The 27,765-nt window shown below is 37.0% G+C and overlaps 1 protein-coding gene across 4 annotated transcripts in view; it reads right to left on the reverse strand.

The window, feature by feature from the left end:
- The window catches only part of nhsl1b (NHS-like 1b), a 116,292-nt gene that overhangs the window by 54,555 nt on the left and 33,972 nt on the right, over positions 1 to 27,765 (reverse strand). Inside the window, exon 1 of one of the 4 annotated variants that reach the window (XM_056240069.1) lies at positions 3,071 to 3,901. The exons of 2 other annotated variants lie outside the window; for them this stretch is intronic. In XM_056240069.1, the coding sequence (XP_056096044.1) occupies positions 3,071 to 3,293 (223 nt within the window). In that variant the 5' untranslated portion in view covers positions 3,294 to 3,901. Of the gene's footprint in view, positions 1 to 3,070; positions 3,902 to 27,765 lie in introns of those variants that run through there. One more of the 4 variants, XM_056240074.1, reaches the window with a different exon arrangement.

Consider the following 27,765-nt stretch of genomic DNA (forward strand, 5'->3'; position numbering starts at 1 on the left):
CAAGAAAGTGGCTGGTAAAAACATTGAGTGGCTGGTAGATTTTGAAATCCACCAGCCACAGTGGCCGGTGGACAAAAAAGATAATTTCCATCCCTGGTACCAAACCTACACAACATCACCCATTTCAACAAAATCAACTCATCAATTAATCCACAAGCAGCAAAAGCAGAGATTGTGTCCCAAGACTTCTTGGACTGAGACATTTGTCTCGAGCAGACATAGAGCCTGTCCCAGGGAGAATCAGGACAGTCAGCCACACAAACAATCAGTCAATTCACTGCCATAGTAACCGACAAAAACATCCTGACACCGGGCAATCCGCACTCTGAAATTATGGGTCAACTACAAGGGCCTGACAGCCCAAAATTATAGGATAGCATTTAAATAAAGAGCGCAGGAGCAGCAGTTAGGGCAGTTTAATTAGGCCTGCGTGTACCAGCAAAGGTGCCAAAAGAATAAATACATGTTTTAAATTTAGAAGCTTGTACGCTTGTAAACATCAGGATTGTAATATAGACTTGAAATTTAGGGCCTTTTGGAGAAATTTCCTGTATTGTTTTCTGCTATGGAAAAGGAGTGTATTTCCTGCCTCAGGGAAAACACTGGGGACGCATGTGTGTCTGCACGCATATGTGCATGTCATGAGTTTAAAGTCGCCATTAAATCAGAATTGACAATTCTTATTTTTTATTGAATACTGCCGTATTTATTATAAATGATTTATCCGTGCACCTCATTGTTTTTTAAAATTCACATGCCCTCGTAATCTTTAATCAAAATAGCTTCCCTAATTCTTGCAACAGCACCTCTTTTCTGATGACGTTTTCCGGCCCGAGGGTGGGACAACCTGTCACTCAGATGAGATCGCTACAAGAACACTCCAACAATCCAATCAATTCCCGATGGACGAAATCAAGTCCCGCTCTACATTTTTTCTTGTTCAAGAAGCCATTTCACATGGATATAGGGATAGGGCTCACAATAGGGAATATTGCAAATTCCATTTCATGCTGACTTTAAATGTAATATACATGCGTATTATAGAAAAAGGCACACGTTTTTTTCTCTTTTTGATTTGCTATTCATTTAATTAGTACAGTGTGTGACCAAAAATAAGTTTAATGAATTAAAAAATGGTTTAAGTTTTCCAATTTTAAAATGTAGGCCTAGTCTCTACATTAATATGACTTCATAAAAACTGCATGCATAATAAATATAAAATATTTAGAAAAATACTGCTTAAAAATGCTTTTAATGGAGTAGAGAATGTCACAATCACTGCTTATCATATTATGCCAATTGCTGAAAAGGGTGTGTCGTTTGATAGATAAAATCTGATTTATGACTTTACACAAAATGATTCAGAACTCTGTAGAAATGAAGACTACTATAAATGCACCAGGTATTTGTAAACCCACATTGATAAAGCGTCACTATGCACATGCTGGAACAAAAATGAATAAGCAAATCTGTTCTACAAAACATGTGATTGTCAAAAGTCATGTCAAGTAGAGGAGCGTGGGAGTTAACGGAGTCAGCAATGGCAGCGGAGGGAAGACTCGTCACCCCTACAGTAACTTTACTCTACCCTGATAGAATATTTCATTAGAACCAGCGTAGAGTTACAGCTCCGCTCCAAAACCACACACACACACTCAAACTGGTCAACCAATAAACACAAAGTCTACAGGGATATCAGGGTGGAGTTTCTGCTTTCATGAGGAGTGGCAGATTTGTCATTAGATTTACAAAGCAAAGTATGTGCCACTGGACATTTAGGCCAACACAAAGAGATATGCATGAGAATGACGTTCTTTTCATCAGCTTTGGAAAATCAGTTTCAACCTGGAAAGATTAACACCTGAAAGTTTTAATTGACTCACATTTGTTTTCATACAAATTTTATATTTGAACACATAAAGAACCAATTATATTCACAATTCTCAGCTAAAAACACCAGTATCCAAGTAATTTTGCTTTACTTACCTCAACTCAACTTTCATGCAGATGTTACTTTAATTTAAAAGGCAATTAAAAATAAAAAAAATAAAAAAAGGTAATTCAGTCCATTAATTGAAAGAGCATTATTAAGACATTCAGTATTAGGGGTGAACAGCTGTGTCTGACGGAGCGACTACAACTTTCCCCTTGTTTCCGCGCACACACACAGTTGACATTGGCTCTTACACCCAAATCGCCACCAGTCGGTGACATCACCCATTTACACAAGCGTGTAAGTCGCTATATCCGTTTTTTTAGCACTCTCTTCCCATTTCTGAACTCAAAGCCCTCCGTTCAACTGTCTCCAGTCCAGCCCTACAGCCCTCACTTAACCTGTCGATAAGGAAGACGTGTTAACGGCTCAAACAAAGACAAACCCGCCATAAAAAAGACAGTGACCTCAGTTCTCCCTCATTGTAAACAACTTACTCTCTCACTTCCTGCAAGAACAATAAATCCAAAGACAATAGATGAATCTTTTAGCTGTTAAGCCAGAAATCCCATGGAGCAAATTGATCACTAATTTATTATATACAACAAGGAAAATATCTAAATGAACCTTTTAAGCTTCAAGTAAAAAGGACAGTACTGTGCTTATATAAATTAAAAAATCCAATGAATATGTTTATTTTAATATATTTACTATAAATCTATTTAATATTATAATATAAATAAGCAAATATATAAATGAACAATTTATTTCCCAACATCTCATCTCAACATTCTCAGTCCTACATAAGAATAAAACAATTACAAGTAATTCCAAATGAAACTGAAGTTCTCTAATGCATTTAAAACCTAAATATTTTATAATTATTATTCATGTAGATTTTACTGACATTAATATAGAGACTACTATTTAAAAATTTAATAAAAAGGTGATTAAAACAGTAAAAAGGGATCTAGAATAACACTTTCCTTATACATTACCGTGTATACCCCCAATTATTTTTTTATCTTATTCTACTACATTTACATGACATAAAAGAGGAGACCTCGGGAGCCTTTCAGATCTCTGACCACAAAATACACATGCTCACACGAATGCCATGAAACCGTGTATCCTCACCTGTGTAGTGCTGGGGTTCATACACCCAGTCATCACCATCTTCATCCACTCCATGTGGAGTTTGGGAGTGTCTATGGAGGTTGTTCTGGCTGCGGAACAGTTTACGGGTCTGCTGTGACAGCGAGGACACGCTCAGCCAGCTGAGAGCACGAGAGATCGGGGCGGCCTTCTCTGTCTTGTCCCTGTCCCTCCTAAAAGACCCAGAACGCTTGTCCCTCATCATACCCTCTTGAAAATTAGGCAAAACGGTCGAGGTCACTTAAAAACTGAAGAGTTAAGCCACGACTAACTGTTTCTCACAAGTCTGGAATCAAAAGTAGAGCTACATCACACGGTTTATACGTAAGGATCATGAAGTAATTGGGGTTTAAATCCATGAGGCTCCTGCGGAATAAAAAGAAAAACTGTTGTCCAAAAAAATGCTTCACAAAATGAAGTCAAACTTCTACCAAACGTAGAAATTCACTGGTCCACATCCACAGGTGTCGTTGCAACCTGGATGACAACTTTTGGTCTTTTTTGTTCGCTTGATAGAAAAAACCTCCGATGTGAGTCCTGGAAATCCCGACACGAGTGCTGCAATCCACAAGCAGTAATTAACTCAAGCAGCGGGCTGGGAAATCGCTAGTCTTCCCCCAACTGAAGCTTGAAGTCCACCAAGAAGACTGGGTCCGGATTAAAAGCCACACCACTGTGACAATAAGACAATTTCTTTTTTTGGGGGGGGGTCTTTAAAACTCAAGTTGCAGCTGAAGAAAATCAGGCTCAAGAAGGTTTAACATTTAGCTTTAGTACTTTTAAATGCTCCTGTTTTCACAAGCCAGTGATCATCTTACACCCATGTGACATTGCGTCTAAAAACACCTGGATTGAACTTCCCCGGCATAAAGTTCATAAAGGATGATGGATGAGCTCGCATGTCCTTTTCCTTTTTCATTAGCCGGTAACAGGATCAGGTGCGTCTGTAGCTGTGTACCATGTTATCTCCTTGCCGCTGAGGACAGCCACCACCGGATACTCTTCCTGGCTTTCCAACGTCACAGCACTCACTACGCAAGGGTGTTTGTCACTCACCTGGGACTTCAACACACATGGCCGATACAATCACATTCGCTGAAGTCAGTCTTGCACTGTGCCAGACCAGGCGTTTCCCTGATCTCTGGGTGACAGTTGTCCAGAGAAAGCACCCACATACACTGACTGTAGGATTGAAAGTTTAGGATTACAAACAACTAGAGCGCTGGTGAAATATGACCTTAAACCAGCCCCCAACCTCTCCCTCTGATCTTTGCCCCGCCCCTCCTGTTGCACGGCAACCACGGAAGGGCGACTGGACTCTCCACTTCTCTTCCTCCTCTGGGTTTCCCTCCCTCTCTTACTATCCTCTAAGGCAGAGGCTTTCAAACTGGTGTGTAGAGAAAATATATTTTACAAAATGTATCCTACCACTAAGAAAAAAGAAATACGCATACAGTTTTATGATTTTTAAATCCATTTTTTGTTCATTTTTCTGATCTTTTTATTTGCAATGTTTAAAATGATGTAGCTATAATTGATATATTAATGATCTTTTAAATTGATAATATTTTACTATAATAATATTTTTATATTTTAATAATTAGTATATGGGAAACCATATATAGTTTCCTTTAACATATATATATATATATATATCTAGTAAAAATATCAAGAAACATTTCAAAGCTGCATGTTTTTCTTGATATTTTTATATATACGATATATTTCTTGAAATATACATACACACACATATATATATATATATATATATATATATATATATATATATATATATATATATATATGTATATATTGTAATTATATATATATATATATATAATTATATTAAAATATAATTTCATAATATCGAAATTTTACAAGTTTATGCAAATATACAGCTTTCTTTATATTTTAATTACTATATAATTTATTACTATATAATTTTACTTTATATTGTCCCCTCACAAGACGATCATTATCTTTGGGGGTCCTATTACAAATCCAAGTCTGCCAAAGAAGTCTGATCCTGGGTCAAAGCTGACTTGCCTTACCGACTAAAGACTTCAGGGCCAACACATCCACTGACCCATACACAATATTAAGGACCAGCAGATCAGCCAGCTTGACCTGCCTAGACCAGAATATCCAGCTAACCACACACAAACTATGCCAGCGACGTGTGAAGGAGGAAAACACTGGAATGAAAGCAAAAGAGGTGTTTTGATAGGCAAACACACAAACATTAACACACAGCCCACAGGCAGAGGAAAATGAGGGGCTGAGAGATCTGCAGGTAGAGACTATAATACCATAGAATTAGCATGGTTCATGTCTAAAAAATGAGGTAATTCCCATGGTATTTTTTGTTAACTGTTTTTGTATTTTCTGGAAGTCCAAGATCTGAATTTATGAGCATGTAAACCAGCATTTAGTTTGTGTAAATGTATCTAATCAAAGAGAAAATCTCTATTTTACAACAGACTGACCAGTGTCTGTCCAACTTCAAAACACGTCTACATCGTAAAATCAATCAGGTTGTTTGACTTTCACATTGGGAATAGCAAACAAATTCAGGCCGTAAATATACAGTGTGTATAATTAATGATTAAACTTTCACCCCCGCAGCAGCCTGCGACACAGAGGTCCAATTGTTCTAGTAGAAAACCTCCATACATCCACATCTAATAACAAACAGCTCCTCTCTCATAAAACACACAGCTAGATGATCCAACCTTTATCCTCAGCACTGCAATCAACGGCCCTCCACGCCGTAAATAATTCACCAGGGCCAAGCGCCCAACTGCTGAGATAAAACATAGTGAATCTGGAATAAAGACACACCAACAGCTTCTGCATTTATCAAAGCTAGCTAATTCTGTTAATAAAGCAGTGATCTGATCAAATAGCATCATTCAAAGAGGTCAAATGCTTCAAACATTTAATAATTTCACAATTCGATTTTCACTTTCAGGTAAACTACTAACACAAGTTTGTCCACAAAAAATTAGCAAAACATCAAAGGTTTGGGGTCAGTAAGAATGTTTTTGAAAGAAGTCTCTTATGTTCACCAAGGCTTCATTTATTTGATCAAAAATACAGTAAAAAGTAATACTGTGAGGGTGAAATATTATTACCATTTGAAATAACTGTTTTCTAATTTAAAATATTTTACAATTATTCCCATGATGGCAAAGCTGAACTTTCAGTCTTCAGTGTCACATGATCCTTCAGAAATCAAATATGATGATTTGGTTAAGAAACATTTCTTATTATTACATTATTATTGTTGAAACAGTTGTTGTTTAATATTTTGTGATATATTTTTTCTTCTCAGGATTCTATGATGAATAGAACGTTTAGCATTGATTAAAAATAGAAATCTTCTGTAACATTATATATATAAAAAAAAACTCTTTACAAAATATATATATTATTGACTCCAACCTTTTGAACAGTAGTGAACAACACATAAAACGTCCAACTTAATAACATATGAAATTAGCTCTATCGCCCCCTTGAGTACAATGCTTTTTACTGCCACAATAAAGCAAGAATGCATGCCAGCATATATACAACCTGAGTATGTTTCTGGCCTTGTTGTCCGTTACAACATCCAATCAGCAACAGGCTTCTGCTTTGGAGTTAAAATGAGACTGATGCTACACATGTTTTGCTTGTTGCAGGAACACATAGTGAACCTCTGATACGCTTGTGGCATATACTGCTGTTGAGACGGCAGGTCAAAGAGGAAACCTGAGCAGAGTTCTGAAGGAAGACATGTCATGAGTCTGTGCACATGATCAGTACCCCAAAAATAGGGGGAAGGGGCATATTTTTCTCCACCGGTTCAACACCTTCACACGCTCAGACCAGACCCAGGTCTGGAGAGAGGTTATCGAAGCCCTCGCCCGCGGCAAATATCCATAATTGTGATGAATTTAATCCTTTGTAAGTTATCATTTTGCAGTGTAAGATTACAGTTAACACCTTTAAATATTACATAAATGTATTATGTACTTTTATTAAACTTAATGAGTGTATAAATTAGCAGCAAAAAGTAATTCTTCAAAAAATCTGCACAGTAATTTTATAAAAACTAAACATGTTAATAAAAACAAATTACTATTAGTACTCTTATAAAATTCAATCATGCAATCATACATTTCACAATTTTATATTTATATATGAATGTCAAGAATTCAGAGGTGGTGTATATATTTATATAGCCTACACTACACTACACAGAAATAATATACAATTAAATTATACTTATTTTAAATGTATTGTGCAGGATAGGTATAAAAAATATATAGGCTTTTAATAATCTTTCAGTGCGCAAAACCATGAACACTTCAAAACAGAGCGCACAAAGCGCGTATGCGCATCGCGGGTGCAGAATGATGTGCTTAAAGCAACATGGAGTCACAGTGTGCAGCGCTGCACAAGTGCGCATTTAAAAGTTCACGGCACAAAGCGAAAAAAAAAGTCGAGCGCACAAATCCTAGTGTATATCTGTCCAACAGTTTATTGATCATTTGTTTCTTCACAGTTTTAAATTCCAGTTATTGTGAGTTTGATGCCGATTCATAGTCCTTGTGCTAACAGGCATGGTAGCGAGTCGTTTAAAAACAGCAACAAACTTAATATACAAATACACAAAATAAAGTAATTTTATGCAAATCCACAGCCTTTTATCTACAGATCAAGCATTATAATGTGAATATATCATATTGGGGATAGTTTTACCGTGCATCCTGCTGTAACCGGACGAGGCGCGCGCGCTGTTTGAATACTGAATGGAGAATGATTGACAGCCGCAGAGGAGGGAAAACGAGTTTCCGTAAACTTTAATTTAATGATGTAAATAGACTTCTGTCCCTCACATTAAAGAGCATATTGCAGGTAAAAAAAAAAATCTAAATTAATATCTAACCTTGTATGAAAATACCATATGAAAAGGTAATGCAGGATTTAAAATGTTTTAAAACGACATAAGGGCACACATTTAGTAGATAAAGTGAGCGTTTCTTTGACTGCTCGTAAAAACCGTTTTCTTTTCAGCATCGCGTCATTTTACGTCACCAGAGGGAGGGAGCCTCAGTAGCGCAGATAGGTTTGTATTCAGTAGAGCGGGTAAATTTGCTTTTTTGTACTCAGAATGACAATTTGGAATGTAAAGAACAACATATTATACAGTTATTTGTTTTATTAGGAAAATACCATGTACATAAAAAGAATTGGGCTTTTTTTCACGTTTTATAAATGACTTCACATTATATGTACATCTTTTGGAACAAACAAACTAAAAACAAAAAAGCAATGAAAACATGTAATGCTTTGAAAGCACAGGATTTTATGTAAAACTTTTTTTTTGTATTTTTTATTTCCTGGCAGCTAATGTTAATGTGATATTGTGAATATGTAAAACCTCTTGTTCTTGTGGCATCGAATTTCAGTAAGAGCGGTCGTGAATCAGTGTTTTTGGTAGTTTTTATATTTTAATTGATCATCGTCATCATTGTAAATTATTGTGTTTGTGGAGGTTGCAAAAGTTTCCGGCCTGTCAGGACATCGAGTCAGGTTTCCTAACAAGAAAAGGGACGGTGCTGTGTATCGTGCCTGTGTGCGGTTTGTGCAGCTGTAGAGACAGGATTTCTCTTCCGCATCGGCTTCCAAAAACGCGATCGTGTGTAGCGTAGGCCTACACCAGATCTGAGGAACAAAAACGTGTATATCAGGAATAAAAATATCTATCTGTCTCTCGATGAGCTAAGTTATATTACGTAACGTTAGTCTGGACGGATATTAATGAGCATGACATACGCGCCTGATCAAAGCTTATATAGTTTATTCTGATATTGGTAAAATCCAATACTCCTAGATGACCAATAATAGCTTTGCTCTTAACTGATACGATGGTAATAATCGATATACACCTCACATTTTACCAAACAGAATGAACGATGCACTGTTAACTCTATTACACTATTAATTAAAACTCACAGTGAACAGCATTAAATATAAAAACACATATGCCTTACCTTTTTGTTGCAGTGCAGTTTTTAATGCAGTGGTATAATGTTTTGCCGACAGCATACATTCCTCATTTTTTTATTGCTGCTTCCATTCTCCTGATTGCTATTATTTCATTTCTTCTTAAAAAAAACATCCAGGGAAGATTGAATAGGCCTGTTCTTTTAATGTTTACTCAGTATCTGACAGCTAGGCTAATCAAAAATACGCGCGATTAAGTGATGCAATAAACTGCGGCTGCGCACACTCACTCCACACAAGTTTTTTTATAATAATACTTTTGCAATAATGTGTGTCTCCTCTGACCGTTGTTCTATCTAACATTTAAGCCTGGCCTGTCCCTGCTCTCTCGGCAGCATAGCAGGCTCATAATTGTAAGGCTGTCGTCCGTGGTCTGTCATACGAGTAAGTCCGAAATGTCATTGTTTTCCTGTTGTTTGAATGGTTTGAATCGACCGCTCTCCCGCCCGTTACGTCACGCCCGTCACGCCCATTTTCAGATGCGGAAGTAAAATTCTCTCACAAAAACGACTCCAGAAGCCAATGTAACGTATTTATAAGTATATTTTAAAGAAAATCTAATTACTACATTGTTTATCTATACATTTACTCGTTGGATCCTCTAACCTGCAATATGCCCTTTAAGCTATGGAATGGCTTCAGATGACTTGATGATGACAGATGAAATTATAATAAGATTATAATAAGACCCTCTCTCAGTCTCAGACCCAAGTCACCCAAACTGACGTGAAAAAAGCGCGAGGCGCCGAAAAGCGCGCAGTTTGCATCCCTGAGACCAGCAGGTAAAGGTTTCACATTCACAAAAATCGTAACCTGTTTGGCTTAGCTAGCACTCAATATAGTTCAACAATATGGACTTGCCAACACAGTTTTTTTTAATTGTCAAAAAAATAAACAAGTTAAAAAATGTAATACTACAAATCACTTCATTACGTTAAATGTATTAAAACTGTCTCTCGGATTTATATTCATTCTGTTACCAGACAACAACACTTTTCTACCACATTTTGCTTGGAGATCTTTGTTTACTAAATGAAGGGGTTTCCAAATTGGCAGGACACTTGGGAACGGTTTTAATTAAGCGCTTACCAAGATGCCAAGGGAAGGATTTTATTTTGCTCTGTCCCCACATTTATGAGTTGGGTTTATTTGTCCTTGTGAGAATGAAGAATGTCTGTACGACTATATCAATTCTGTGTGTGTGTGTGTATTTGCTATTCAGTAAGCTTATGTTGGAGAATATTGCAAAATATTTGTTTAATTCAATGTGGCCTGACCACCGAATTGCAGAATTTGTACTTGTGTGGGAAAGAAAGATGAAATCATAAAGCAGCACTGAAGCAGGCAGAGAAGGAGAGGAGAACAGGAAGAAGCCATTAAAGATAAGTTGAGCAATCAGTGCTCTCATCACTTCTTTCTCTGCTCCTATTCACAGAGAGATCATGAGTTGACCCATAACTAACAGAACCCTCTGGGTGACCTCTGACCTTTAGCTCCCATGAACCTGAGAGGCTGGCCATCACCTCCAGAACAAGGTCCCGCAAATACTTGTTGACCCATGGTGACCTCCTTAACACATTCCTCTCTCTCTGGTATGTTGCACAGGAATGAAAGGAGCAATTCTGATCCATCATCTTCCGCGTAAACATGCTCCGTCTGCGCACGCATCAAAATCTCTGCTCAATACCATCAATACTCTTTACTACTGATCAATGAAATCACCCTCGGTCAATATATATCAGTAAACAAGACACTAAATTGTAATCTAACAGCATATAAAGTCATGCACACCCATTCAAACACAGGACAACCTAAAGATTTTTAATTAATTGTAATTTTTATATTTTAGAATGCGGTAAAAGTAAAATAATCAAATTTATTAAACAAAACAAATGTAAGAGTTTTCTAAGAGACATTAGTTTTCACATGATATATTTGTCTACAATGTTAATTTCCAGCATTTAAGCATATCAAAAGATCATAGAACCATAAATTCAGTTGAGTGTGTCCATACTTCTGACTTGTAATGTAATAATGTTTCAGCGTGAAATAATTCTGATGACCCATGAGACTTTGCAGTATATTTTGTGCATGTGAGTCCATTATAGACCTTATGTAGCCCCGCCCCTTATTAGCTCTGTGCTTGTTGTGTTTGGTCTTCCGGTTGTATTTCCAAAGCATGAAGGTAAGATCTTAAGAATTTATGAATGAACCGCTCATTTTAAAATCTTCTCAGTCTGTTGACATTTGTTATGACATCCGCTACAAACATTACAGTGCTCATGATAACTTTCGTTAACTCTACAAAGAGTAAATGCACTTCACAGGCTCTTCGATAACGATAAAGAAATATACAGAACTACCGCAAAAACGGAAGTTCAAAGACAAAATTCTAAAGATGGCTGCGTGCTTGTTTCTCTGCACTTAACGTCTATAAAAGACTACATACAAATCAATTGTGTATCAGATGCTCCAAATATTTTTGAGCATGTATTGATGCAGGAGATCCCTTTATTCAGCAAGCAAAAGTGACAGTATAGACATTTATGATGTTACAAAAGATTTTTATTTCAGATAAATGCTGTTCTTTTGAACTTCCTATTCATCCAAGAATCCCGAAAAAACTATCATGGTTTCCACAAAAATGTTAAGCATCACAACGTTTTCTTGAACACCAAATCATTAGAATGATTACAGTTATTTTAAATTGTAAGAAAATGTCACATTATTACTGTTTACTGTATTTTTGATAAACTAAATGCAGCCTTGGTGAGCATTGGAGACTTCTTTCAAAAATATATTTAAAAAAAATCTTACTAACCTCAAACTTTGGAATGGCAGTGTATGTGCCACACAAGTGTGGTCTGTCAGTTTTCAAAAAACTTTTATTCCCAATGTTATAATTCATAGCGTAGAGCCACTATTAAGGTCTCTTCTCAGACTATAACATGTCATTTTGTCCATGAGGAAAATGGGTTTATAGTGTTCACAATAACAGTGGCTGGCATGCAGGTACTCCACAGGATGTGTCTGTGAGCGTGTGTTTTTCCCCAAGCACGTCTGTGTGCGTGTGTCGTGAAACCAAAAGCCATAAAACACCCCAAAAAAGATTGTTTTTATTGTTTCTGAGTCACTCTGTCCAATGAATCTGGTCAATGTGGAAACCAGTGGTATATTTAGACAAATGTTATTGTCATTAAAGGAATAGCTCACCCAAAAATGAAAATTCTGTCATCATTGACTCATCCCCATGTCAGTCTTTGGCAATGTGACTTTATTTCTTCAAAAGTACATATAAATATATATATTTAGGAATGTTGGTAACTAAACAGTTTTGGTGACTACTAACTTACAATGTATGGACAAAAAATATAAAAAAATACTTATTTTGGGTGAACTATCAGTCGACAGATATCTCTCTCCTCGGACAAAAACTCTTTCACCTAGTTCATAACTGGGAGGAAGAATAATCACTGGGATGAGAGTCGTATCTCTCCTGAGAGGGTGTCAAACAAGCACAGGGCCCACAGGAGGAAGTTTCCTGGAAACAGAGATCAGTGTCTGTTGAAGACAAGCACCATGTTTCCAATGCGTTCTGTAAGTACTTATACCAGGCTATAACAAAAAAAGAGAGCAAGAAATAGAATAGTATCTTTAGCACCATTAGATAAGCTGAAACTCTACATCTGCTTGTCTTAAACACACAATAAATGTTTTTTTCAATATAATATTTCAATAATTTGGTAAGACTTTACAATACAATTCCATTTGTTTAGCTATATTAGTTAAGCACTAACCCTGAAAAATGCGTCTAAAGCATTTATAAATGTTCATTTTCAACATTTACAGATACAAAAGTTGCATCTGTTAATATTATTTTATGGACTTGAGCAAACATGAACTTACAATGAATAGCTAATCATAAAGTCTTACTAATCATTTAAATATGTCCATCCATAGTCATGACACTCTGGATCCTGTATTTTTTAGTTATTGACCACTAGGGTGCGGTGCAACGTTTCAAATGCCGCCTTTAGTATGTAGACTCTGTGCAAAAGGAAACAGCTCTTTCCTCTAAACTACAGACTAAATTAAGCATAAAAAGACTCTGCCAGCTGCCAAATGGGAGAAAATATGCATCATCTTATGCCATTACAAATAATGTTTTTCATGTGCATTAACAAAGGCATCCAACTTGAACATGAATGTTACTGATAATTGTCAATTAATTACATATGGAATTTACTTGGCCAATTAATTTAAGTCAAACTGAAAATGCCAATGAGCTCTTTCCAAAAGAAGTCCAATAAACCCTATTACAAAGAGCCCAAACATGTTAAAGCTCAAAGTAAGGCAGGTGTTGACCCCTCACCCCTGAACGGTGACCCCAGCATGCAGCTGACTCCAACCTGCACTCAGCGCTCCTCATTTGGGGTGGAGGATGTTGACGTTTCAGTGAATAGAAACAAAAGCCATCTAAAACCAGTCAGATGGCCTGATAGAGTCAGCTCTAAAACACGAGAGCCTTTATCAGGGAGCTTAAACTCCCTAATGACTAATGCACGCAGACAAACACAATACAGACCTTGTGTACACACACTCACGTTGGCTCACAATGAAACGACCTAGGCGACATCCAAGCTTAAAGCACAGGAACAGAGTGAAACTGACACAAATAAAGAAATTGATACATAGTATAACATTTTGCCATTTAAACAAGCTACAGAAAAAAAGCACAAAAATATAAAAATATGAAAGAACATGATGGGACACTATAATTAGACTGTTTGTGGCATGTATTTTGGGGAAGTTATTTCCAAAGAAATTACCAAAACCTCAAAGTTTGGGGTGACGGTCAGTAAAATTGTGTAATGTGTATGAAAGATGTCTCTTATGCTCACCAAGGCTTAATTTATTTGAACAAAAATCTTTTTCAATACAATTTCTGCAGCCATTACTCCAGTCTTCAGTGTCACATGATCCATCAAAATTCTTTCTAATTCGCTGATTCGGTGCCCAAGAAACCGTTCATATTATAATCAATAGATATGTTTCCATCTAAAGTTGCAAATTCATCTCGCACTTCATCTTCGGAACACAAATGAAGATCTTTTTGGTCTTCATTTGTGTTCTGAAGATGAACGAATGTCTTACGGGTTTGGAACGACTTTTTCATTTTTGGATGAACAAGCCTAACCCTTTAACTTGTGCAAAATTGGAATATCGCATAAAACATGCGAGTAAAGCAGCGTTTCCATCCCATGTGTTCAAAAAAACAAAATTGTCACTTCCTGGGAAATTGGCACAAAATATCTGTAATATAAATGGAAGTTGCTGCAATCGGGGAAGCCACTGTGGCTCTTTTATCTAACATCATAAATGACTTGCAATAAACGCTGTCATGTTATCTTGCATTCGGATGCCTGGTGTTTAGGAGAACATTCATGTGAGATACTTCTGGGACGTCATTATACCAAATCATTATGATGACTGACTTTGGCAAAAAATCATTTCAAAATTATCAAACCAACATTTGATCCGCTGGTTAGTCCAGTTATCCAATCAATACCACTGCTGAGGCAGTCACATGAGGGATACATTTGGTAAATGTGTCTCCATCAAAGTTTATTCGCATGTCTTATTGTATAAAAATGTATCCGCCTCAATTGAGTGCATACGTTTTTTTATCCTCACTTTTAGAATTTATGCGCATCTTGGTGTTTCCATCCAGCGTTTATGCGATATCCCAAAATGCACATTAAAATATGGATGGAAACATAGCCATTGTTGAGAACAGTTGTGCTTCAATGAACAAAAAGGTTTTTTTGGTAACAATGTAAAAGTCTTTACTGTCAAATTTGAGACATTTAATCCATTTGCTGTTTAAAAGTATAATTTTTTTTTTTTTTTACTTTTAAAAAAAATATCAAGAAAAGATTTATGTGGACAAAATGTACAAAAAGCTCAAGTTAGGGACTGGGTCAGTATATAGTACTTTATTATGTTAATTAAAAAAAAAAACAAAAAAAACAATGTATGTGTCTATGCCATGTCCTGATCTAGATGGTTGTGTAAACGTGCGTTTGTGTGCGTGTCTGATGCAGTGATGTGACGTGGGGGGTGATGTCTAGATTCCATCTGCTCTTCAGACCATCCTGTCGGCAACCCTTCCCCTTCCTGTAAGTGTGTGTCATGTCACAACAGAGTGGTTTTGCTTACGTTTGTCACTGGTGGGATTGACTGCTAAAGGGAGGGAGAGAATGACAGGAAGGAAAGGAAAAAGAGAAGTGTCGTCAGGCCAAAAGGGCTGCTGCTCAGCTCCTTGTTCCTCCTCCTATCTTGCCATCCTGGAAAAAAGAGGAAGCTGTAGGCTACTGTGAGAGTAGTCTCGCATAGACTGACGGCAGAAGGTCTGGACTCTATCACAGCTTTCATTGACTGAGACTACTGTAAGAGTGATTGTATGTGATCCTCCACATATTTTCAGTATGTTATGCCTATAAAGGTCAAAGAAACCCTAAATACCGTTCAAGATATCAGCTTCAAAGGTCTTACAACATAGGGCCTTTGAGTGCATGCCTGTGTGATTTTTTTCGTTCAGTTCCCAACAACTGCTATTACGGCAGTAATGTATTACAACATCAATCATGCACAGTATAGCTGGAGATACTACTCATTAGCAAAGTCATCTGCTCTAACCTAAGCCACCATTTTAGTCACAGTGACAGCTGGCGTGTAGGTGTGTTTTAAATGGATGTGTGTGGTAACTATTGTTGCCATGTTCGCATACATTGTGCGAGTTTTTAAAAGCATGCTGTTAAACAAGTTTTAAAATGAGAAGCAGGTTTGTGGCAGTGCATGTTTTGTTGAACAAGTGCAGCTCATGTTAAATTCATAAATAGCTATATAAATTCATATATATCTAGCTAGCCTCCGTTTTGTTTGACAATACTTCGAACGTCAATAAGAAGTGACGACACCCAACATCGCTTAGCACCTTTAATATGATTGAATCAATTCGACTTCATCAGACCAAATATATTTTGCAACATGGCTGAATTTGACAGTCATTTTGAAGGATCAAGTGGAAACCACTGCATAAAATACACATTATACACTTTCTACAGTGTGTTGGGGGACAAAAATACTATACATTCATTGAGAAATTTAGATTGGCTTGAATATTATACACCATATGATTGATTCAACCACAACTCCAGAAAGTGGTTAGTTTTAGCATAAAAAAAATCTCACATATAATGATCTCTCTCTCTCTTCCTGTCTTTCTCTCACGCTAACAAAAATACTGTAAATGTCACTCATGTCTTGTTGTATGGGAATGCAGCCAGCCATGCAAATGAACCTGTTCATAACCATGACGTATGAATATGTGTGTGTCTGTTTGGGTGTTTTCATAGCTGGATCTACTTTGGGCATTTTATACTCTGAGGAGTGCAGGATCGTCGCAGTGAACTCACAGGACTGGAATGAGAACAGGACAGGACAACGAGACAGGTCTGCTCCGCAAACACCTACAGTAATAAACACTGATCTAAACTGAGCAAATACAACCTTAAATCAATTCAGTCCAACATTAAATTAACAAGAACAGGTCTGATTCTCTGATTACATGGTAATTTACCAAAGAATATGTGAATGAATATTACAACAAAAATGATATACTGTATATAAAAATATTTTTTAAAAAGTTATAAGAAGTTAAAAAAAAGTTAAAAGTACATATTTAACACTTAAACAGAAAGTTGCATATTTAAAAGTCTTGGGTCTTAACATAGAATATATTTGTGCTTTTAGTGTTTTTCTTGAAATATGTGCATTCTTTAAAATAAATTTAAAATAATAAAAAAAATATGCAATTATATAAATATATTATATACAAAATATATTCATACAATAATAATTATTATTATAATACTTGAACTTGAAAAATAAAAAACTTTGGATTATTCTTGGGGGTGTTTATCTGAATAATTTAGATTTCCAGTTCCTTGATAAAGAATACTGTGTTGTATAAGCAGGCAAAATCTTTTTTATGAGTGAGGACTTTTCCAACTTCTTTTGGTCAGCCACAAAATCTCTAATTTGTCTTAATGTTTGTGCCACGGCTAAAAAGAGAGTGAAAGCTGGGCTTATCTAATGCTGTTGGATTAGCATACCAAGAGACCTGGCGTCCCCGGGGAGCCTCTCAGAAAACAGTCACAATCAGGAGGAGAATTAAACTGGCGAGGGCTCCACACGTCCCATTGATCTGTTGACAGCCAATCTGGCAACCCGCCACAAACCTCAACGGTTCTCCGGAGAGGAGAATCACCAGTGTGGAGCCTGAAAACACGATAATGACTTGTGGGAAGTGCCAGATTCACTCTGTTACTTACTGTTAAATGGTCCTTTGGTGGCATCAAATCTTTGAACAGCATTCAAGTTTGAGTAAGTTAGTAAAAGTTAAGTTGAGTAAGCAAATAAATATAATATCCTCAAGATTTGTGAGACTCACACCGTGTCCTAACGAGACTCGATGCGATAAGATTTCAGCGACAAATAATTTGTCTATCCTCACTAGACGCGACGCGACTGCGAGATGCATAAAAATCAATCAAAACACACAGCCAATCAGAACAGCGTGTGGGCGGGCTCTCGCGGCAAGTGCACAGCACCAGAGAGTAATCTTGACGCCAATCGCAAGAAAATGGATAAGTAGGCTACATAATCAAATTCACAAATATTACACCATTTAAACATTATTCAGGCTACTGAGTAACTAAAACAATCTGTCAAATAATACACTTGTTTGTACGTTCTTGTTTCAATTGGTTTATTTTCAAGATTTGAGGTGAATTATCCATTGTTGCTTTTACGGCTACAAAGCTGGGACCACTAAATGATATTCAAAGTCACATTACACGCTTTTAACATTAAATAAAGCACATAAACAGTGCCTGAGATTATCATTGCCACACTTTGCATTTGTTGTTCCAGCGCGGCGTCGCAGAAAAATACAAACCGGCTGGTTAGGACAAAAACTCTGATTAACATGGGAAAGATACCTTTTAAAGTGTCCCAAATACACGTGTCCCAACTGTGGCGCTAATAGAGTCTCACGAACACACATAATGAGTAGCCATGCACAGGCCAATGGCCTAAGTCAGGATTTTCTTTAAATAACACATTCAATTTTATATCGTATACCCTCAGAACACTTGGAATAAACCGCTCGTGTTCCATGGGATCATTCTGTGATACTTTTGCTTCTTTTTTAAAAGGTTTGAGGCTGGTCGCTATTCACTTCCATTATTTGGACGAGCAAGAGCGGGACATTTTTTTATTTTTTTTATTATCTTTTTGTGGTCCATAAAAAGAAAGAAGGGCATATGACTTAAATTTTCATTTTAGGCTGAACTATCCCTTTAAGAAATGTGAAGGTATTATTACTTAGAACGGTACAAATTTAAGTAGAATGAAATACAAAGAGAAGAGCAAAAAAGCCTGGTGACCCGAAAGGCTCATTTCTTCAGCAGTGAGACTGTGAAACTGAGGTGATTAATCTGACTGAAGGAGAGAGGAAAAGAGAAGCATAGAGTGTGAGTAAGAGCATCTGAAGTGTGAGGGACCGTGGCCTCAAGCTAATCTACAGCCGTCTCCTTTCTGTTTAAATAAACCAAGTTGAAGTGCAGGAGAGATCTTTACAACTCTCTCCCACCTTCCTTTGTAAGCAAACCATATGCTCTCGCTCTCCGCGCGCCCATTACTGTCTGATTTAAGAGGAGGTGAGAGAAAGAGGGGTCAAGAGAGAGGCAGAGAGAAAGTCAGCCTGTGTTATGCTGATCAGGCAGACGCATGGCGGAGAGCCGTCTGTTACCGTGACAATAGGGCTGGCGCTCTGCCCTCTGCAGCGGGAAGCATGCAAAACTCACACAAGCACAGACACATCCAGCTGTCAGACACAACCGACGCACGCCGATGAAGACGACAGCGGAACGTGAGTGACAGAGGGCCACTGAGATTTTAATGAGGGATGCGGCCTCCTCGACCCTTATGTGAGAATGACCCATGTCAGTCTGTGGCCCGTCATAAAGAGATTCATAAAAGGCCCCAATTTACACTTTATTATTGCTTCAAAAATGGGCTATAAACTTCTGGTGATGCCTATTTAAAAAACCTAAAAACTCTTGAAGCTGGTCATGCATGTCTGTTTGTATCAAACCATGCAGGGGTAAACATTCAGTTCTAAATCACCTATTCTCTCTGTTTTTATCATAGTACAATAAGCGTGAATTATTTGCCATGCTTTTTTCCCCATGTCCTTCCTTCACTGACACTCTCACCTTAATACGGTCTCTTTGTTTTACTTTGAAGAAGAGAAGAATATAAATGGCAGTTTCCACGAAGAAGACATAAAAAGGGGTCTGAAACTCTTTTTGAAAAATCATTTTCAAAAAATGGCCAGTGAATGGAGGTGGTTAACCTTTTTAACCTCATGAGATCCAACTAAATATGCAGTTTTATTTTTGCATACATGAAATTTGCCAGCCTGTTACCAAAATGTATGATGTTTATAATAGTTTAAAAATCAGCCTTTTCTGATTTCTTGACTTTATAGCATTAAACTTTAAATAAACATTTAATAATAACAATTAAAGTATAATGCAAAAAACCTGCTACAATGAATGGGTTGCAGAAGGCTGTAAGTGTAAATTTAAATTTCTAGTTCGAGTTAGTTTGAGACCAGTTTTGTTTGGCAAATATTAATAAATTTATATTTACCACAACGTTTGATATTTATTTCTTTAATATAATTTGTGCAAAAAAATTGACGAAATGGAATAAAATTAATTTACTTGTCTTTCTGCCAAATGATATGGTCACAATTTTAAGAAATAGTTCATAAAATTTGTTTTAAAAACCATTAACATATTTGTGGAAAGTGCCATATCGAGCTAGAAACAGTAAAGGCCACAGTTGTCAGAACAGATTTATATCACAATACGAGACAATAGTTGCTGGCATGTGTGCTGGATTAAGAGATGATGTTCACACTCAGTAGATTTTGAACGACTTAATTACTAGACTCAAAACAAACATCGAGCATCACTGTGGAGCAAGATGCAGAGCAAAGCAAGATGATGAGAATAAAAAGACAGACAGTTCTCCAGAGTGTGTGTGGTGGAATGTTTTCTAGTCATTCGGCATATCTCCTCTCACAGACTGATAAGATACACAGACAGAGAGAGTCAACCAAATAGAGCTAAAGAGAAAAACAAGGAGACAGACGTTGTGACAGAAAGAGCAGAATCCATACCAGTAGGCCATACCTACTGAAAGACCACATATAAATTGTTACTCAAACCTTCTTCCAAAAAAACAAAAACAACAATTTAGCTTAGTCTTTTGTAACTCTTAGAATTAATCAGGCTATATGGGTTTCCTACCGTATCTTTAAGATTAGGCTATATGCAAACTATAGATTAACAAAACTTGTATGGGACAAGATTTGTTTGGGCCTCCTCTCTCTCCTGGGCCCAGAACAACATTCCTTGTAGTAGTGCCTCCCTTGCAATGGAATCCTGTTTTCCATGATATATCCCTTTTAGACATCCAAACACAGATAGCTTCAGGCAGACAGGTCCTAATCGGTCTACAGGTGTGAAGAGACCGTTGGGAAAGTTGCATGCCTCATCAAATCTCTCTCACAAAGCCGTTCACAAAGAAAAATGACAATCTCATGATAAAAAATAAATAAATGGCTTGAATATAACTCTCTACACTTCATTTAGTATGCAGATTTATGATTGTGCAAATGAACCCCGCCTCCACTCAATCACACGGGTTAAGAATACCTGATCCACTCGGTCAACTTCACTGTAGTAAACACTACACAATGGCAAGTGGAAATACTGGTTCAATTCAGCCATATATGTTTGAACCAGAATTTAATTAACAAACGCTTTCAACAACTTAGAACATCAGTGGAGAAAGGCATATAGGCCTAGTTCATCATAACATTGTAATATACATCTTCATACACATAATTCAGTCGCTATATTGCTAAATGTACATGATTTTTTATATTAACAGAAAAATATACCGGGATAACCTGACTTCTCTTGAGACTCCAGCAGTTCATGATATGCTAAAGCCTGCCCGCACGTTGACGGGATTGTTTACGACATGCTTGTGACGTCAGAAACACCTGCGATTTTAAACAGCGTTCACTTTGGTCTTTGGTTCACCGCAGTTTTAAGGAGAAGATACTCAGCAATGCTGCTGACTGATGAATTTGCCGATGGTTTGTCTTAAAGCATATTAAAAACACCACAATAAAAAGTTCATTTTCACCACAGGAGGATTTTAAGTGATATATACACCATTCAAAAGTTTGGAGTCAGTAAGAATGAATACTTTTACTCAGCAAGGATGCATTAAATTGATCAAAAGTGATAGTAAATACATTTATAATGTCACAAAAGATTTATATTTAATATAAATGCTGTTCTTTTGTACCTTCTATTTATCAAAGATTCCTGGGTAAAAAAAAATACATTCCACTTTCTCAAAAATATTATAAAGCAGCAAGACTATTTTCAACATTGAACCAAATCAGCTTGTTAGAATGATTTCTGAACTGGATCATGTGAAACTGCAGACTGGAGGAATGGCTGCTGAAAATTCAGCTTTGTCATTCCACATGAATAAATTACATTTTAAAATATATATGAAAAAAAAACTTACTTTAAATTGTAATAATATTTCATAATTTTTATTGTTTTTTGTATTAAATGAATGCAGTTTTGGTGAGCATAATAACATTAAAAGCAATCTTTCCAACCCCAAACTTTTGAATGGTAGTATACATATATCATGCGGCCATATAATATACATGATAATATATATATATTAGGGCCGGGACTTTAACGCGTTAATTAAGATTAATTAATTACACACTTTAACGCGTTAATTAATTACACAAAAAATTATTTTTAATTTTGCACCGCGGAACGTTTCTCACTGGATGAGTTTCGGCGGACCGATTATACTGGCGCACCAACTAGCGTTCATGCGAAGAAGCTGACGAGATCGCTTTGGTTGGCCGGTGGCTGGGAAATGTTGTTACAAAAAACGAACGGATGGACGCGTCGATAAGAGCATGGTTGTCTATGCAACAAGGAATTCGCTATTGCTATTAGTGTAGTGTAGCAATATGCTATTTTTGTTGCAATATGCTATTGCTACACCTAATGGCTATTATGGCTATTAGTGTAGTGCTATTAGTGTAACGTTAGTGTAGCAATATGCTATTTTGTTGCAATATGCTATTGCTACACTTAATGGCAAAAATTGCACTGGTCTGCTGGACTTGGTTGAACAAAAATAAACAATATTTTGTTGCTTAAGCTTATGTATGCAGTCATTATTCAATGGTATACTAAAAATCCATGTGAAAAAAATTACTTCTCACAGTTCTCAGGTCAAATATTTATGCGATTAAAATGCGATTAATTAATTACAAAGCCTCTAATTAATTAGATTAATTTTTTTAATCGAGTCCCGGCCCTAATATATATATATATATATATATGATTTCATTATGTATGCACATAGTGGTTTGGTGGTCTTACTGATAGGACAGGGAGTATATAAATGACAAAAGTTGCAGTCTCCCTTTCCAATACTTCAATTCCCTTTGGACAGTAAAGAAGATAAATAGACAGTTTGAAAATAAGGAATGAGAAAGGTGGAGGAAAGGAGAGTGAGAGCGAAACTATGGACAGAGATGGATAGTTTTCTCTCTCCTCAGGCAAGAACGAGGAGTAATAATATGAACAGTAATATATGAGAGTTAATAACCCATGAGACGAAACACGGATAGAATGAAACAAGCCTGAAGGTTTTCACACAGACACACACACACATAGGGGAGCAAGCTTCACTTTCTCATAATGACCTCATACCTGGATCATTTCACACTCAACCTCACATTTCCTCACAGGTGGGCTGCTCTAATAATTAGATTATGATTAAACTCCAATAAAGACTCATCTCACACACAAATGAACTTCAATGCAGTGCCATGTACAATCACCAACAGTGTTTTTCCCCATGAATGGCCCAACCCTGAGGACATTGTTAAATTCTAAAGCCAGTTTCTAGAACATTCCCATCCTTCTGCTCTGCCCCGCTCCCAGGTATAGCACCAGGGTGTAAATCATCTGCCCCAGTTTTATGGACAGCCACTCACAAAGAGCAGGCCTCATCATGCACTGTGTGACCTGTGAGGTCCAGGAATAAGAGCCAATTTCCTGTTTTACACTCACACAGAGCTGTGGATCATGGATCATGGATCATGTCATGTGATGCATGTTAGTAGAGCCACACTTTCATTAAATCACTGGCATCAGTCTCCATTTTTTCTCTCTGTGGTTGCTCTGACACAAAAACTTCATCAGCATCAGTGTACACGACCTGCCCATTAAAACTATTATGTCTTATTGAATTGTAAAGTTAAAAAAGACAAATTAATGCCACTGTTTTTTTTTATCCTAATTTATATACCGTACCAGCTTAAAATGCATGTTCCAACAATAAGTTGACCTTGGACTTCCATCTTTAAGACACCATGTAATGGATTGATGGGAGCGGTTGAATTTTTTTTTACTTCCATTGACTATAAAAAAAAAAGTTTAGGCAGGACATACAGAGGGGGTTTTACCTTTTTGGAAATAGCCAATAATTGTTAACAGTACGTCACAGTCATGCACATGATGTAGTGTCAAAAGTAGTATGTATTAGGGGGCACATCATTCTCATCCTAGAAAGTATTTGACTGGACAAAATGAGTGAGTGCAAAATGAGTTATCAATATGTTGTTCTTGTTCCAGGAGGACAAAGACTGTCAATTTTAAATATGTACATATATCTACTAAACGTCAACATCTAGAATTACACTTATAGATGGCCTCAAAGCTAACAAACAGGGTCTTAAGAATGGAAGGTTTTGTATTCGGGTCAGATATATTGAACATTGAATCAATATAATGAATAAAGACTGTAAGACTCACCTGCAGCAGGGGCAATTCACACAGAGTCAGGAACAGCAGCATTGAGGGAGAAGAGAGACAAAAGAGACTCATTAGCCAAGTGAAAGAAACTAAGAACAAAACCTGATTTATCAATTAACTCTACACACGTCTCCCTTGTGTTTTTTGAGCGTGCATATTGTTCTCTCAAGCTAATTAGTGAGTGCCCTTTTTAAAACCATTTTACAACTATTATGTTCATTGTTATTTTATAAAAGGCCATATGTCTAAATAGTAAGTACATGATATGTAATCATTTAGTCCCATTAACATGCGTCTCAAGTGATCCAATCGTAAGTGGTCACCAGAGACAGATTGCCGGTTCCACCGGTATTACCATGCATCTCCTGTGACCACTTAATGATCTTGTCAGAGGAAGGGTCTCTTAATTTGTGACTATATACATTTCAATGTTGAAAAATTGATATCCTATTGATTTTGTCCTCCACAATATTTTAAGTTTATTTAACTTAATTATCTTCATTTTAGGGCTCTACTTAATAAATATTCTGATAAATTATTCAGAATTCATTTTCTTTACGCAAACATAATTTATTTTAAAATAATTACTTAAAATAATACATCTAAATCAACAAATCAAAACAAACAAAGAAATAAATAAAAGTTTTATGTCAGTTAGTTTTCAAATTCATCTTTTGGCAATTCTGAACCAATTAAAAAGAAATTAAATTCAAGCAAATCTAACACTTTTTTAGCGACACAGCTTGACATGCAAACCTGATAATGAACACTGCCAAAACGCTCATGTGTGTGTGAAGGAAACATAGGGAATGCAGTTGGAGGAGGGGTATCTATCCTGTGTGTGTGTGGCCTGGTAAACCGTACATAATAGGGGACAAAATGTCCCCACAAAGATGGCAATACCCGAAATCCTTGTCCTTGTGCGGACATTTTTTGACCCCCATGAAAAAAGAAAAAAAAAAGCGTCATGAACATAAGAAAAAAGTGATGTTTTTTGAAAATGTAGAAATGCAGAACATTTTCTGCAATGGGAAGGTTTAGGGGTAGGGGTAGTGCAAGGGGATATAAGATACAGTTTGTACAGTATATAAATTATTATGTCTATGGAAGGTCCCTATAAAACAAAAAACACAACTGTGTGTGTGTGCATGCGTTAAAAGATGAGTAAAACCTCTAGAAGCAGTTGATTGACCACACAAAAGACACTTCATACCCCTCCACAGCTGCCCAGCAATTCTGCTTAACTGTTGTTAAAGGCCTACAGTACAGTACATCGGTCAGGAATACAAACTTCACTAACATATCTCCATCCACCCCTCTAACACACAAAAGAAATAAGACACCTGATTATTGATTGTTAGTGATAGTCAAACCATTTTTATGTGATCTATATTGTATTAGATAATATTTCCTCCAGAGCGAACAGTAGCACATACTCTGTATTTCACAGAACTGCACAATGAGGTGTCAGCTGTCAATCAAGAGTCAGGGGAGGAGTCATGGACAAAGAAGAGAGTCAGTGAGATGCATAAATCCACTTCTACAGGACAGCATGAACAACTGTATAATATTATATAAATAACAGATTGCAATATATTATAATGGCTTCAAAGAGTTAATAATAATGGGGAAAAAACATTTAAAAAATTGACCCAAGTAAGTCACTCACAAAATCACACACACACTAAGTACTCACTTAGTTATGACCATAAACAAAACAAACTCCCTCACTGGCAGTACCTGAGTAGGGGCTTCTCCTCTTCCTGTAACCCCAGAAACTGATCCCTTTGACAGGCATGACCGTGTCCGTTTATTCTCCCTGAGCTCCACAAACACTCCCGCTTCCCCACTCCACTGCTCCAAACACACATACATAAACACACCTCATCTACACTTCCACACTACAGCACACGTGCTCTAAACGCGCACACACACCCCAATTGCTAAGGGCCCGCCTCGCACTGGGAGAGGATTTGGGGGGGGGGGTTTCACAGAAGCCTGATCGCAATGACCCCTGCCAGGCAGGTTGCCAGGGAGATAACGCACCATCTGAAGAGGCTTGGGGTTGCTAGGCGAGCAACACTTAAACATCAACGGCTGAAGAGGGTGATGGAGCTCATAATGTAATTTGCCTCAAACAAACCAACAAAAGAAAATCTAGTGGTTTGGAGAGGCTCCTTCGGAAAGATGCATGGGGACACTTGGCTCTCAACAAAAAAAAAAAGAAGATTTTTCAGCTAATTGCATGGATAGAGGAATTAGTAGGGATATAAGAATGGTTCTGTACTATCAAAGGGTTAGTTCACCCTAAAATGAAAATTAATCACCCACATGTTGTTCCGACCCCGTAAGACTTTCGTTCATCTTCGGAACACAAATTAAGATATTTTTGATTAAATCTAAAAGCTGGATCACTCCTCCATAGGCTTCTATGGGATCGAAACTTGCCGGCCCAGAAAAGTTAAAGACATAGTTAAAATAGTTCAAGTGACTACAGTGGCTCAATCTTAAGTTTATCAAGCGACAAGAATACTTTTTGTGCGCAAAATACAAACAAAAATAACGACTTTATTCAACTATTCATTTCCTTCTCTGTGGTCCTCGAGATAGTTCACGTAGTGTAACTGCGCAGCACTTCCAGGTTGTACGTTCCACAGAGAAGGAAATGAATAGTTGAATAAAGTCGTTATTTTTGTTTGTTTTTTTGCGAGTTTCAATCCATTAGAAGCCTATGGAGGAGTGATCCAGCTCTCAGATTTAATCAAAAATATCTTAATTTGTGTTCCGAAGATGAACGAAAGTCTTATGGTGTTGGAACAACATGAGGGTGAGTAATTACTGATAGAATTTTCCTTCTTTTTTTTTTTTGTGAACTATCCCTTTAAGGTTTCTGGGTCACACACCAGCTCAGACACTTGACCACTCTTAAAAAAAAATGTTCCAAAAAAAGGTGTTGCAGCGATGCCACGGAAGTGAGAACCATTTTGGGTTACCCAAAGAACTTTTTTCTTTGGAGACAAATATCAGTTTTTTTTTATTAAATGTCTTTTTTTGAGTTTAATTGACGGGATAGTGAGAAGCAAAAGGATGGTAAAAGGGAAAGAGAGGGAGAATAGGATTGGGACATGATCCAGGCAAGACTCGAAACCAAGTACCCAAGGATCATTATACTTATTTCTAGACAACTTTAATGTTAATACCTTTTTATTTTCTACATGCAAATCCCCTAATTTTTCCCAAACTAGCCCATGTGACTCTTGTGAGTCAATATTTTAATTACTTGCTCCAAAAAGACTCTTGAGTTGCATTTCTATTTGCCATGAGAACAGTGCATGAAGGAATAATATTGAGTGCAGAACAATGTTTAAAGCAGAGACACGATTTGGGGAATATAAAAAGTGTTGCCACATGCTGGATGGCACCAACTCTCACATAGTCCTCAGTGCCTGTGGTCTCATTATGGCCAACGGCACCATGGGAAGACTCCACATCTCATTCCATCACTGCCCGCAAAGCAACAAGGGATTCCACTGTGAGATAGTTTGTTTA

This window comes from Rhinichthys klamathensis, unplaced genomic scaffold (assembly GCF_029890125.1).
Source record: "Rhinichthys klamathensis goyatoka isolate OS25496 unplaced genomic scaffold, OSU_Roscu_1.1 h1tg000579l_1, whole genome shotgun sequence".
Taxonomy (NCBI): domain Eukaryota; kingdom Metazoa; phylum Chordata; class Actinopteri; order Cypriniformes; family Leuciscidae; genus Rhinichthys; species Rhinichthys klamathensis.